Source organism: Brassica rapa, chromosome A05 (genome assembly GCF_000309985.2).
Source record: "Brassica rapa cultivar Chiifu-401-42 chromosome A05, CAAS_Brap_v3.01, whole genome shotgun sequence".
Lineage (NCBI taxonomy): Eukaryota > Viridiplantae > Streptophyta > Magnoliopsida > Brassicales > Brassicaceae > Brassica > Brassica rapa.
Window position 1 is genome coordinate 1,181,986 of NC_024799.2, and position 13,879 is coordinate 1,195,864.

The window sequence follows — 13,879 nt, forward strand, 5'->3', positions numbered from 1 at the left end:
AGGGAAACAGAGCCGGCGGAACAACCGTACATCCCCGGAAACTAAGCCAGCGGAACAACTATATATCCCTGGAAACAACAGCCCAATCAAGGCAACTAATAACCAAACTAATATCAAAGCTGAAACAAGCAAGATTAACCGACCGATATTAGGGAAAGGCTTCAAGATACCATAGAAGAGCTGGTATAGAAACCATGTTCTGAGAAGATAAGATCACACAAGGATAAACCCTTTCCCAAGAAGACATTTGCCCACCTAGCAAACTCCACAATTATAAGGAATAAACCAACAAGAAAATCCAAGCAATTATCTTCACCCGTTGCTGTATAAAGGCCTTAAAAACCCAAACCCACAAACCAGACAGTATCAAGACAGTAGGACTACATCATGGAAGCCAAATCGATGACGAAAGCAAGGTGGAGACGAATTGGAGATGGGAAAAGGAGAACTCCTGGTCTCTTGACGAAGAACCCAAACACCACTCAAATCTTGCACAAGGAAGAACAGACTCAGAACTAGAATTGAAGAAAGTACAGTGATGCCGTCAGCGAAAGCGCGTGCTCCGCACCAAGCGGCTGCACCGCACCGTCAAGAGATCCCCGATCTCAGATCTGGCGCCAGACGCACCACCGGACCCAACTCTCTGAAACAGAGCTGAAACAACAAAGATACTGGAACTAGAAAAAGTTCCCCACCAACCTTCGAGACGAGGAGCACAACAATAAAGATACAAGCATTGCTGCTTCAACCCGTGATAGAAACACGGGCACCTCCTGCTCACACAGAGTCTCACCACTTGAAGATCCTCCTGCTAACCTGAAAGCAGAACGCCGTGACCCCACCAAAACGCAAGATCTCGACTTCGTACATTTCAGAGAAAATCAAGCTTCAACACCAAACAACAAGACACAAAGAAGAAAATAAAGCAACTACTAAGAGGATGGGGTCTCCTCCGGCGCCGGCGAAGAGCACCAGCCACCGGAGAGACCCAGATCAGAGAACAAAAGTCTTGGCGGCGCTAGGAGAGCTTGAGAGAAAAATTAGGGTTTTTTTTTTGTTTTTACTGAAGGCTTGATCATTAATGGATAATACTACTAATTTTTTGGTTTCATATTTGCACTAATTTTTTTAAAAATTGTTCGATTAATCATGTGCACATTTTGATTAAGTAAAAAGTTTCCATTATATAATATTCAAGTTTATATTTTTTTATTAATTATCTAAAGCATATTTCGAAACAAAAATTGATTTTTTCAATTCTTAAATTATGATATTTTCTAAGATTTAAACCTTTAGTCAAAAAAAAAAATTTCTAAGATTTATTCTCTCTAAAATAAAACTGGTGTAGAGAGAGAAATCTTAGAAAATATCATAATTTTGAAACAAGCTAGGCCCAATATTCTACTGTCATCTTGCTGAAGTTTTAATGTTTTGCGAATGAAATAACCAATCACGTGTACGCAGAAGAATTATGGCCACAAAATAAAGAAAATAGTATTTTCAAAATACATAAAATTACAAAAAGCAAACATGACAACTTTGAGAAAGCAAAAATTTCACTAATCTTATTACTTGAAGTCCAAATTAATCTTAATGAAGATTTTTATTAGCATAACATAAACATTAAACTCAAAAAAAGAGAGACTATGGTGGCTTCTTCATTCATAGTTTTTAATGATCTTTGCAACCGAAGAGTATGTCCCCAAGGTCCCACTTACCAAACCAATTGCCACTATTATCCAACTCAGAATAATCTGGTATCACATATCACAACACGTCAGAATAATCGCCCCCAAAATTACTTCCAAGAAAGAACTGTCAAGAAGAGACTTAAAAGCTCAGTTGACATATATACCTGTGTTCTTGTAGCTTTGTTACCCATTATCCTCATGAAACATAGAGCTGGCATTATTATTGCCTGACCCACACATACAAGAATGTGTGTCTTCATACGAACAATGTTATTAGGATATCAAAGAAGTAGGGAGAGAAAGATAACGAATACTAACCACAAGTATACTAAGTATAGATCCTATCAGAGCCATCACAAGACCTAATACCCAATTTGCAACCAAAACAATAATGAGTCTTGAGGCTGATTATAAAAAACTTCATAAGCTTGACGTTCTTACCAAAAAATGGAATAAGGAAAGCAGCACAAACGGAAGAAGCGACCAGTGCTGTTCTTAGAAGAAGAAAGCACCATATGTTCTCTGGCATTCCTTCTGGTAATAATTCTTCTATACCCCTAGCTAGTGGGTTCATCAGAAGAGCGAATTTTGTAAACGGACTCGCTACCTGACGATAAAAATAAATAAAAACAAAACCAAGATGAAGTGTTTAGTGTATAAAAATGCAACTTCCAAAGATGATGGAGAGGGAAACAACTAACCGTTGTCCATTGAGCCACTTTGGAAAAGAACAAGTCCTTTGGCATGTTTAGTGTAATCTGAGATAAAGTGGCTTCACCAAACATGAGATAACCCATGATTCCAACTCCTCCATACAACAAAACACATAAAGCGAAACTGCAATGTAGCCACACACACACACAACAACAACAAAAACTATTTGGTTTAAAAACTGGACCAAAACATCAAAAGCTTATATAAGAGTTGATAATCTATTTGGTTTACGTTATGATCACTGCTTTGGTGAATTTGGTTTTATCAGCCATGGACTGATATATATTTGGGAACACAGAGTGGCCTGAGTAGCAAAATCCATAGATACCAATAGCAAACGGTACTCCATTCCATTTCACAGCATGACCAGTGTGATGAAACCCGATCCCGCTCGTTGCTCCGAGGAAAAACGTGCTCAATGCTATCAACACACTTGCAAGAACTCCACCAGCTGTAGAACCAAAGAAGCTGATTCAAGATTCTTGACTAAAGAAATAGATGTAATACAAGAAAGAAAAGAGCAGTTAAATTATACCTGAGAGGTAGGAGATGATGCGAAGATCCTTCAGCCAAACAGTTGGAAGAACAATGAGAGCAGTCAAGATTCCAAATAAATGTTGAGAGTCGATATGGATACCGAGCCAATCCAGTGATGTACCAGGGAAAAGCCCGGTCAGGTTATCACCTTCCAAGATGATGAACTCCACACAATATGACTACCAAATAAGTAGAAAAAGATTTATATTAAATTCACATTGTACATACAGAAACAAGCTTTAGAAAAAAAGGTTCACTTACATATAGTTCTGTGTACAATAGCACCTGCGAGAAAACATTTCATATGTTATAACAATGCGGAAAAAAGATAAATGAAAAAATAAGAATGATATAGAGATTTAACATGATTCATCAAATCAGCTACGTCCACATAGTCAACTAATGCTACCGAGTCATACCATATTCAAAACATATCAGCATAACAAAAAAAAATCTTACAGATATTAATTTATGGAATTTTAATTAGTGACTTACACATATGAGAATACGACCAGATATCCCGAAAGCTGCTTCTCCAATATCAGGATAAGTGATGATGCCAGTCTTGTTCTCGAAACACTCTTTCATCAAAGTAGCAGTGTAACAACATATAACAGCAAACAAGACAAGAATCACCATCCCCGCCCAACCAGATTCTTTCAGTGTATAAGGTGTTGAGAGAAGTCCAACTCCAGCCATTACATTAATCGCTGTAACAAAGTACAAAGTTATAGAATAAAAAAATCACAAGGCGTGACATCTATTTCTCCCTGGAAACTATCGGTTCTACACTCTATATGATGTATATATATTTCTTGGAGTTACCATTGAAAATGGTTTGAGTTAAGCTGCAGCCGTAGCCTCCAATGGCTAACTCTTCAGCAAATGAGCCTCTGCGAGACCAAACAGATTGTGCAGCTGAGGCTTTGTCGGATTCTTCGTTCCTCTCAGGGAGGAAAGGAGCTTTAGACTCAACATCAAGATTACTTCTGCTCTGTCTGTAGAAACTCGGCTTTTGACTCGTATTGTAGAAACTCGGATTGCTCCTTAGAGATCCGAAGATTGGTGATGCAGCTATCGTGTACGAATCAGTCGTTTCCCTGAATCAAATGCAACATGATCAGATGGGTAATGACATTTTTCACGATCTTTACAAAGAGAAAACGTTACTATTATTTATTACCTAAAGCTCTGAGGCCATTGAACCTGGGAAACGAAAGTATCCTCGTCGTTGTTGTTGTTGTCATCGTCACCAGGAAGATCTGCGACATCGCTACGATCAGTTTCGCTGTCGTTCTCGTATTTGCTGCTGTCTTCATCGTCGTCGAACGTAAACTCTGGTTTCTTCTCCATTTGCGAGTGTTTTTTTTTTCTAAAGAAGGAGAGAAACGGTAGAGGATATATAAAGAAAGATCATACAAGAAAAAGGAAACAAAATCAATCAAACAAGATCTCGATCTACTTTGATTGGTGTTTTTGTTTTTGAAACAGAGTTTGCAAAGAGAAGAGAGGAGGAGGTGGCGAGAGAGACGAAATGGAAAACAGTTAAAATTATCTGACTCTGTTTTGCGAGTTACTTGCCTTGTTATAAGGCGGGAAGTGGTGACTTGGCAACAACGGTGGAGATTTTAGATTATTATTTTAAGATTATAAATAATGAAAATGTAGTAAAGAAAGAGAAAAAAAAATTCACTAAAACAAACTTTCAAAAGAATATTTAGATATTTCTTATTTTTTGATTGGTTTAATTTTTTAATAACAAAATTGAATTGTATTAAGAAAATTTATATTATATAGATATATTATTTTTGAGAGAGTTTGTTTTTAAAGAAAGAGATGACAATTAAAAAAAAGCAAGATATTTAAGACGGTAACAAGTGGTGAGATGAGATGGTTTTGCGGTGGGACCACCGTCCACGCGTCTGTAAAATCGCGTTTAACATGTTCAAAATCAAAATTCCATTATGTGTTAAATGTTTTAGTATTCTTCTCAAGTACATGAACAACTTCTACTTTATCATAGCATAGAGAGACTGAGTTTATTTTTGTAAATCTGTTTGTTCTTTTTTGTTTCTGATAACAACTAATTAATCATCATGAATGTTGCTGGATTCTTATGCTTAGTACTTACTAAAAACTCATTCGTTGATTTGAATCTTAATGTCTCAAAAGAGTCCAAATTAAGAAGAAGAAAAAAGATTTGAGTGACGCGAAGTCGACGAGGGAATGGGGTGTAGTTGTAATCGTTGTCAGTAAGAAATAGAAATACGTTATCTCTGTGTCGTGGCATGTGATTTTCTACAAGTGTCAAAGCTTCATATGGTCATTTCGTTTTTAACAATTTGTCCTTTGACGCATATGTATTTTGGTTAACTTTCTCCAATGAACTTTTAAACGTGGACTTATTAAAGATAGATATGCATCATGCATGTCTCTTCCACGTTGATATTTTGCAAAGTCAGGAGAATCTCTTCCTTATGATGTTGCATGTCATTTTAGAAGAAAAAAAAATTTGTTGGTTACAAAAGAAATAATAACGGATTATTTCAGTCACTCTACTACAATTTGGCTTCCAAAAGTTATAAAGTGACCGAATATTAAAAAAAGCATAAACTAATCCTAAAATAAGTAAGAAAATATTATTTCTTTATAGGGAAAATGAAACTAACTAGTTTACAAAAAAAAAAATGAAACTAACTCTCCACTTTTTCTCTTGATCTTATGTTCACCTGTCACGTTACCGGTACGTGGCTTATCGATCAGGAAATGCCCAGATACTGAGCCCACCTCTCACAAGTCACAAGTCACGCCTCCAACATTTATTTCTCAATATTATAATTCAAATGCGTCACAACATGAAAAAAAAAGAATTTTTTTTTCGAGGCAAATAGTCGGCATCAGGATATGTATTATGAATATGCTACTATCAACCTAATGATAGATTCCATGTGCCGTGATAAATTATTAGAAGACTCGGTAGTACCCAACTTAAGGTGCCAAGTGTTGATAATTTACAAGAAGCTTATGAGGTAAAGTCATCAATTTCATTATATAACTTTTCCTATACTAAAAAAAATCTTAAACTAGTGGGTATTCAAACAGCGAAGCAAGAAAAAACAAACCAAACAAAAAAACAGCGAAACAAGAAGACGATGGTTTTTAGACCATAAACTGAAAAAGCCAAAGCAAAGGAGAGCTAAAACATGACATTTTCATGAAATTTCATTCATATTATCTCTAAAAGTGATTATAATAATTGTATATTTATTTGTTTAGACTTATTTATTTATTTTCTGTATATTTATCTGCACCTCAGCTACTGCTTTCCTCCTCGCCAAGCTCAAAAACATACGAATCTATTTGTTAACTATTTATAGCTTTGCGTTGTGTTTTAAAAGAATCTGTACTGGATGATGATTATGCGTGTATCTGAAATATATAGAAACAAGGATGAGTGGGAGCTGAATTTTCATGTTTTCGAAAACATGAAAAATTGAGAAGTTAACTCTGTTTCTGACCGTTGACAAGTTCAAATTTGAGAAGTTACTTGTAAATTAAACTTCATTGTATTTTATAAGAAATATGTCTTTGCGTGTGAGAGAAGCAAGGAGAGGCTAAATATAGAGAATCTGAGGGCCTTGCTTGTTTCTCTAATTTTCAAGGCTTTCATTGATTTGAGGACATGAACGAGTTCTTCTTTGAACAATGGTAAAATTAGTTTGAAAAAGAAACTGATAAGAAAAGATGAAATCTCGGAGACATTTGATTTCTTTTAACTCTTTTTTGGCCATTTGTTTACCCTCTTTTTCTTTGTTTGGTTTGGAACATGGTCCAGAGCAATATTCAATCCTAATCTGTAAAAAAAAAAAGATCTATGACACTCATGTTTGTTGATTTTTAGGGTATGTGGTACATCTTTAAGATCGTTATCTAGACAGGAACGTTCATGTTTTATGAGGACATGTTTCTAGGTGCTAATAACATACTTTTTAGATAAATTTTTCTTCTTTTTAGCACAATGAGCAAGGAGCAAAGCTATGTTCTAAAAGCATGGGAAGTGACCCTGCGAAAGACCCAACAAGCGAAGAAGCGGGCGAACAGCGTTTTTGGGACAGTATCGGTAGCTCCACATGCCGATCACGATGTCACAAGTGATGAAAATGATGACGAGACCACCACAAACAGGAGCAGCTTAGAAGAATTTTACCATGCAGAGAGAGTACTTCCCAATGGGGACTACTACACAGGACAATGGTACGACAACTTCCCTCACGGTCAAGGAAAATACCTATGGACCGACGGATGCATGTACATTGGTGAATGGTACAATGGAAAAACCATGGGGCATGGAAAGTTCGGGTGGCCATCTGGTGCAACGTACGAAGGAGAGTTCAAAAGTGGTTACATGGATGGCATAGGCACATACACGGGTCCAAGTGGAGATGCTTATAAAGGTCAGTGGGTGATGAACCTGAAGCATGGACATGGCGTCAAGAGTTTTGCAAACGGAGATGCATATGATGGTGAATGGAGGAGAGGTTTACAAGAAGGTCAAGGGAAGTATCAATGGAGCGATGGGTGCCATTACACTGGTGAGTGGAAGAACGGTACTATTTTTGGTAAAGGGAGCTTTGTATGGACAAATGGGAATAGATACGATGGGTGTTGGGATGAAGGGTTCCCTAGAGGTAATGGGACTTATAAATGGGATGATGGGAGTTTCTATGTTGGTAACTGGTCTAAAGATCCAGAGGAAATGAATGGTACTTATTATCCATCAGGAAACGAAGGGAGTCTTGAGTGGGATCCTAAAGATTTGTTCAATAATTTGAGTGAGTACACTATATGCAATGGTGAGAGAGTACCTATGCTGCCTTCACAGAAGAAACTTTCTGTTTGGAACTCTTCTAAGCGTATAGAGAAGCCTAGGAGGATGTCAGTTGATGGGAGGGTAAGTGTGGGTGTAGACAATAGAGCGTTTGAGAAGATGAATATGTGGGGGAATGATACAAGTGAAGGAGGTGCTGATATGAGGAAGGAGTTGGATGCGGAGTTGATGAGATTGGAGGCTGAAGGTCTTCATAGTCTCAAGCCAAGCCCTGCGCCTATGAAACTGCCAAAGGCAGGGAGGAAGCAAGGGGAGACTATATCCAAAGGCCATCGCAATTACGATCTTATGCTTAATCTACAACTAGGAATCAGGTACCAATTAGAGAAACTATATATTATAAATTATATAATATGATCTTTGTTACTATATATATGCACTTGGAGCAATGCTTGTGTTTTTGGTGTCAAGTTTAGTGATGTTGTTTCTACAGACATTCTGTGGGAAGACAAGCTCCATCTGCATCTCTTGATCTGAAGCCTTCAGCCTTTGATCCAAAAGATAAGATATGGAGGAGGTTTCCACGTGAAGGAACTAAGTACACACCTCCACATCAATCTACTGAGTTCAAATGGAAAGACTATTGTCCACTAGTTTTCAGGTTAATTATACCTAAAAAGCTACTCTTGTTTTTTTTTCCACATTGCTAATAGTTATGTCTTTCTTGTGCTTAAATTGTTGTACTTTTGCTTATGATTTAATTTTTCCAGGAGCTTGAGGAAGCTATTCAAAGTAGACCCAGCTGATTATATGTTATCCATCTGTGGGGATGATGCTCTCCGAGAACTCTCATCTCCTGGTAAAAGTGGGAGCTTCTTTTACTTAACAAATGATGATCGTTACATGATAAAAACAATGAAGAAGTCTGAAACAAAAGTGAGCTTTTTTTTCAAGTTATCGGTTGATATTACCAAGTGCTTGTGTTGCATATACTAAAACGTCTCTTTTTGGTTCTTCTTGATGTCTAGGTGCTTCTAAGGATGCTTGCAGCATATTATAACCATGTTAGAGCATTTGAAAACTCATTGGTCATCAGATTCTTTGGTCTACACTGTGTGAAATTGAATGGACCAACACAAAAGAAGGTTAGATACAAAACATTAGCGTTTAGTGTGACATGACTTTTAGAAAGGGCTGGTTTGATCTCATATCTCTCTTGGTTTAATGCAGGTGCGGTTTGTCATAATGGGTAATCTGTTTTGTTCTAAGTACTCTGTTCACAGACGCTTTGATCTGAAAGGATCATCTCTTGGTCGAACCACTGACAAACCTGAATCAGAAATAGACTCAAACACCATCTTAAAAGACCAAGACCTAGGTTTCATTTTCAGATTGCAAAAAGCATGGTACCAAGAATTCATCAGGTAAAGAACTTAAGAACACCACTATTCTCAACTCTTCATTAGGTATACATGATTGTTTCATTTCTCATGGCTTGTTGTCCTCGTTACAGGCAAATTGATAAAGACTGCGAGTTTTTAGAACAGGAGAGGATCATGGATTACAGTCTTCTAGTTGGGATTCACTTCAGAGAAGCTTCTGTCGCTGGAGAGCTGATTCCTTCTGGAGCTCAAACACCTATTGGTTTGCTTCTGTTAAATCAAATAACCTTTGGTTTTGAATCATTCACTTAAGGAAAAATAAGATTGGTTTCTTACTTACAGGTGAATCTGAAGAAGACGCAGGCCATCGTCTCTCTAGATCAGAGGTTGATGACCTACTTTCAGAACCCTCAAGGTAATAATACAACACAAGAAAACAATACCAACACCTTTCAAACTCCGAAGAGAAACACTTAACATTGGTTTTGGTTATGTTTTGTAGGTGTGCTAGTATCAGACTGGGAACCAACATGCCAGCGCGTGCAGAGAGAACGATGAGGAAAAATGACAGTGAGCTTGAGCTTGTGGGAGAGCCTACGGGAGAGTTCTACGATGTGGTGATGATCTTTGGTATTATTGACATTCTTCAAGATTATGATATCAGCAAAAAGCTTGAACACGCTTACAAGAGCATACAATATGATCCTACCTCTATTTCAGCAGTTGATCCAAGATTATACTCGAGGCGTTTCCGTGACTTTATTTTCAAGGTATTCACTGATGACAATTGAGAGAGAGAGGGTTCCTATTGTCTTTGTGCTTTTTTTAGGTTTCTTGTATCCCAAGAAATAAGGATGCATAATTTTACTTATATTTTTTGACTCCTAATTTATTTCTTTTTTTCAATAAAGAAATAGAGTAAAGATTCCAATATTTCCCATTTATTTATCTATATTAATTACCTTTTGAGTATTAATTAGTAGTATGTATTCATTCAGTTCAGTTGTTCTTGTGTACCTCTAAACAAACATGCGACACCAAAGTCATTTTACATATATGTTGAGCAAGGGCTCTGCGGAATGATTGTCACAATCTTGAGATGGTATATGGCTTGTTGGGTACCATTTATCATCTGAATCACCAAGCTTTAGGTCACCAGAAACCAACTATCCCAGCATGTGTGTAGTTTCTTCTTTGCATAGTCAAAGTCTCTCAGTTTCTTAGTTATTACATTACAGCAAGTTCTCCATTTGATTTTGGCATGGGTTATTCTCTTTTCTAACTCGGTCTGGATTCGGCTATCTTTCGGTTTACTTCGTCCAGTCGTTAGTGATAAAAGAACGTAATAAAAGGAGGATATCCTGCATGTTTGTATTCATGGGAATATCAAACCCCCGGTATTGAAGAATATATAATATAATAGATATTGTTAATAAATATTTTATATTTATTATATAAGACATTTACATATATTTGTAAATATCTAGATTAGGAAATATCACTAATATAAGTATGAATGTATCATAAGTTCATAACTATTATTCTTACGAGAGAATACAGTTCTTCATATCGTATGACATATCCTCCTAGTCCTATCAATCTCTACGCCCGGTTTTGATTCCTCTCCAAAATTTTTGTCTGCTTAATTTGGTTTTGAATTCAACTTTTGAGTTAATCGTATTAAAGTTTTACGTTGAAATAAAAGATTAGATTCCTTATACGTTTTTACATTCTGACAAAAAGGTCTTATATTTTCTTTATACGTTGAACGCTTAAAATTTTAATACTTCAATTTTTTCCTGAACTGGTACTTCTGTTGGTCCCCCATTATGGGTAACTAGGCAAAGAGCCCGTGCGATATCGCACGGGAACTCATTTTATAAAGAATATATTATAATCTATAATTTATAATTTTATAGCCTGATAAAAAAAATAAATCATATAAATAATTAAATTTAATTTTGATGATTAAAATATGATTTACAAAGTATTCAAATATATATATATTTTATAAACCTTAATGTTTCCTTTAATTTTTTTATCAAAACACATATTGCATACAATTATGTCTTCATCATTTTTAAGTTTTTTCATACATTTTTCACATGATAGTTATCTTCAACCACTTTTTGAACAAAATGCAATTTTTTTGCATGATATATAATTTTTTTTTCCTATTTAAGACATAATATTAAAATTATTAGTTTATAATTTTAAACAATTATAATTTATATGTTGGTAATTGTTATTTTGTATATTTATCTACCTGCTTTATTTATTGAAAATGAATATCCAGAAAATTGAATATTGTAATAAATATATGTTGATTTACGTTAATATAACCCGTCTCATTTATAATATTTTTTTTAATTTTTGGGAGAGTTCTTATAAAATACCAACACTTATTATATAAACTAACACAATACTTAAATAAAACCAATATTTTTTAAAGCAATCCCACTTTGAGATTAAAAGACACCTTGTTTAGATGAATGATATCTTGCATATTTGCATTGTTTTATCCATTATTCATGTGCATCTTCATCATATAGATTAGGACTTAGCCATGTCTAGGTTGCATTTTGCATGCATATGTCTCTATCAGGTATTTGAGTACCACATGGAGTTTCTGGAGACATTTGGGTGCATTTGGAGCTCAAAAGGAGGTGATTAGAGTGATCTTTGGACGAGCACTGCCGGAGCGACCTCTCGGAGCGACGGCATGAGGTCGCTGTGCACCACATCCCGGAGCGACTCATCCAGAGCGACTGCACAAGGTCGCTCGCGTTTTCACGTCTGGAGACACACATTTACACCTCGGAGCGACCTTCCAGAGCGACGTGCTGAAGTCGCTCCCGAAGCTCAGAGCGACCATACCAGAGCGACAGGGAGAAGTCGCTCGCGTTTTCATCACCCGGAGACGCGAGAACGAGCCCAGAGCGACCTCTCGCAGCGACACAGCGAGGTCGCTCCCGAAGCCTGGAGCGACTTGTCGGAGCGACGGGCTGAGGTCGCTCCGTGTTTTGTTTCTGCTCGAACTTGTGATTTCTCAAGGGCATTTTGGTCATTTCATTATGCACGTTTTTATTTTCTAAACCTATGTTTTAATACTCTGTAAGCCACCAGGAGGCAGATCATCTTTTGTTCTTAGAAAACCACCAAAAACCTTTGGAAAGTGGATCTCTTTGAATGAATTGATCAATTTTGTTATTGAAATTCTGTGTTCCTTTTATTTCCTGTATTTCTCTACATGATTAATCTGAAATCCAATATGGGTTTAAGAGGAATCATGGAGATTAGTGAGTAATCACCTTTGAATTCATGGGTTAGGGAGATTAAGGGTGATTAGGTTAGAGCTAGGATGTTTTAGTGTAGATCATTCATATTTCCTTGCTAGTAGAGTAATCATAATGCATCTTCTGAGTTGGCCACTCAGTTGTTGATCCTTAGGCATTTCTCACCCGAAAGGTGTTCGATGAAATGCCCGAGACAACTCTCCTAGGCTTTTAGTATACTTTGCCAAAGACATTTGTTGTTAAAGGTGCTAAGATAGCTAATAGACTTGTTAGTAATGATTGCTTTCATATTATTCAACCAAAGACATTTGATGTTTGAGATATGTTAGCAAATGAGCATTCATCTAGACATAGAGCTTGCTTAGAATTGTGTCTAGGCTTAAGGTTGATAGTTTGATTGATCATTTGCCATCCTTAGTTCGATACTTGATCACCCAAGGTCTAATCCCTATGCCCATGAGTTCTCTTTTTCCTTAGTCAAGAAAGTATCATTCTGTTATTGCTTTTTAGTTTTAGTCATAGCTTAAAACCCATCTAAATCATTGGTTGCACTTAGATTAAGTGAGTATTTGCATTCTCAGTGCTTTGATATCCCTCAGAACTGGTTCGACAATCATTTATACTACAACATTTGTCTTAGGAGCCTTGAAAACTCCTAACATCAAATTGGCGCCGTTGCCAAATTCTGAGTAGATTTGAACATTGAGATTTAGTCACTTGCTTGAGACTAAGTCATTTTTATTTTCTTTTGTTACTGATTCTCTTTCTTCACCTCCCTTTAATCTACAGGTGTATGAACTTGAGGAGCAGGGGTCCATCAAACCTAGTTCCAATAGCTGCAGACATCAGAGCTTTAGAGAGAGAGTGTGCTAGAAATAGAAGAGAAGAAGAGCAACAGGCTCACTTGCAGAGATTGAGTACTGATATGGGAGACATACCTCAAAACCAACAGCGAGCAGCTCGACCCATTGGCACTTACGACCGCCCCAACATTCATGGTCATAGATTGGGAATCCGAGCACCCGCTGTGGCAGCCAACAACTTTGAGATCAAATCAGGACTCCTCAACGTGATCGAGAACAACAAGTATCATGGCTTGGCTCTAGAGGATCCATTTGATCACTTGGACAGGTTCGACAGCTACTGTGGGTTGTCAAAAACCAATGGTGTGTCCGAAGATGCCTTAAAGCTCAAGCTATTCCCTTTCTCTTTGGGGGATAAGGCACGTCAGTGGGAGAAGTCTCTACCCAGCGACTCCATCACCACTTGGGATGACTGCAAGAAAGCATTCTTGGAGAAGTTCTTCTCTACTTCAAGAACTGCTAAGCTGAGAAACGAGATTTCCAGCTTTCAACAGAAGAACTTGGAAGGCTTCAGTGAAGCCTGGGAGAGATTCAAGGGCTACCAAGCTCAATGCCCACACCATGGCTT

General features: G+C 37.0%; 2 protein-coding genes and 1 non-coding gene across 3 annotated transcripts; 1 reads left to right on the forward strand and 2 right to left on the reverse strand.

Annotated features, from left to right (window-relative positions):
* Positions 1 to 1,457: 1,457 nt before the first annotated feature.
* LOC103866539 (amino acid transporter AVT1A) lies at positions 1,458 to 4,493 on the reverse strand. The gene is made up of 11 exons (XM_009144482.3): positions 4,126 to 4,493; positions 3,768 to 4,042; positions 3,438 to 3,652; positions 3,204 to 3,227; positions 2,941 to 3,121; positions 2,637 to 2,856; positions 2,393 to 2,528; positions 2,133 to 2,298; positions 2,010 to 2,053; positions 1,856 to 1,918; positions 1,458 to 1,754 (listed from the first exon to the last, which is right to left on the reverse strand). Exons 1-11 carry the CDS (start codon positions 4,293 to 4,295, stop codon positions 1,659 to 1,661), a joined length of 1,590 nt encoding a protein of 529 aa, XP_009142730.1. The 5' UTR covers positions 4,296 to 4,493; the 3' UTR covers positions 1,458 to 1,658.
* Positions 4,494 to 6,960: 2,467 nt separating this feature from the next.
* LOC103866540 (phosphatidylinositol 4-phosphate 5-kinase 5) lies at positions 6,961 to 10,983 on the forward strand. Its single transcript, XM_009144483.3, has 8 exons — positions 6,961 to 8,144; positions 8,264 to 8,431; positions 8,541 to 8,706; positions 8,799 to 8,915; positions 9,001 to 9,194; positions 9,284 to 9,414; positions 9,495 to 9,567; positions 9,655 to 10,983. The coding sequence occupies exons 1-8, from the start codon at positions 6,961 to 6,963 to the stop codon at positions 9,941 to 9,943; spliced, it is 2,322 nt and encodes a 773-aa protein (XP_009142731.1). The 3' UTR covers positions 9,944 to 10,983.
* Positions 10,984 to 13,772: 2,789 nt separating this feature from the next.
* On the reverse strand, positions 13,773 to 13,879 carry LOC117134548. Its single transcript, XR_004458732.1, has one exon. It is a non-coding gene; the product is annotated as a small nucleolar RNA R71 (small nucleolar RNA).

Bases quoted from the DNA above. Each gene is read 5' to 3' on its own strand.
- LOC103866539 (XM_009144482.3), bottom strand. From the start codon at position 4,295: ATGGAGAAGAAACCAGAGTTTACGTTCGACGACGATGAAGACAGCAGC. The intron at 3,228-3,437 runs GTAAGTCACTAA...GTTTTCTCGCAG, and splicing joins CTGGTCGTATTCTCATATGT to GTGCTATTGTACACAGAACT. The intron at 2,529-2,636 runs GTAAACCAAATA...GCTACATTGCAG, and splicing joins ACCAAAGCAGTGATCATAAC to TTTCGCTTTATGTGTTTTGT.
- LOC103866540 (XM_009144483.3), top strand. From the start codon at position 6,961: ATGAGCAAGGAGCAAAGCTATGTTCTAAAAGCATGGGAAGTGACCCTG. The intron at 8,707-8,798 runs GTGAGCTTTTTT...CTTGATGTCTAG, and splicing joins TGAAGAAGTCTGAAACAAAA to GTGCTTCTAAGGATGCTTGC. The intron at 9,195-9,283 runs GTAAAGAACTTA...TCCTCGTTACAG, and splicing joins TGGTACCAAGAATTCATCAG to GCAAATTGATAAAGACTGCG.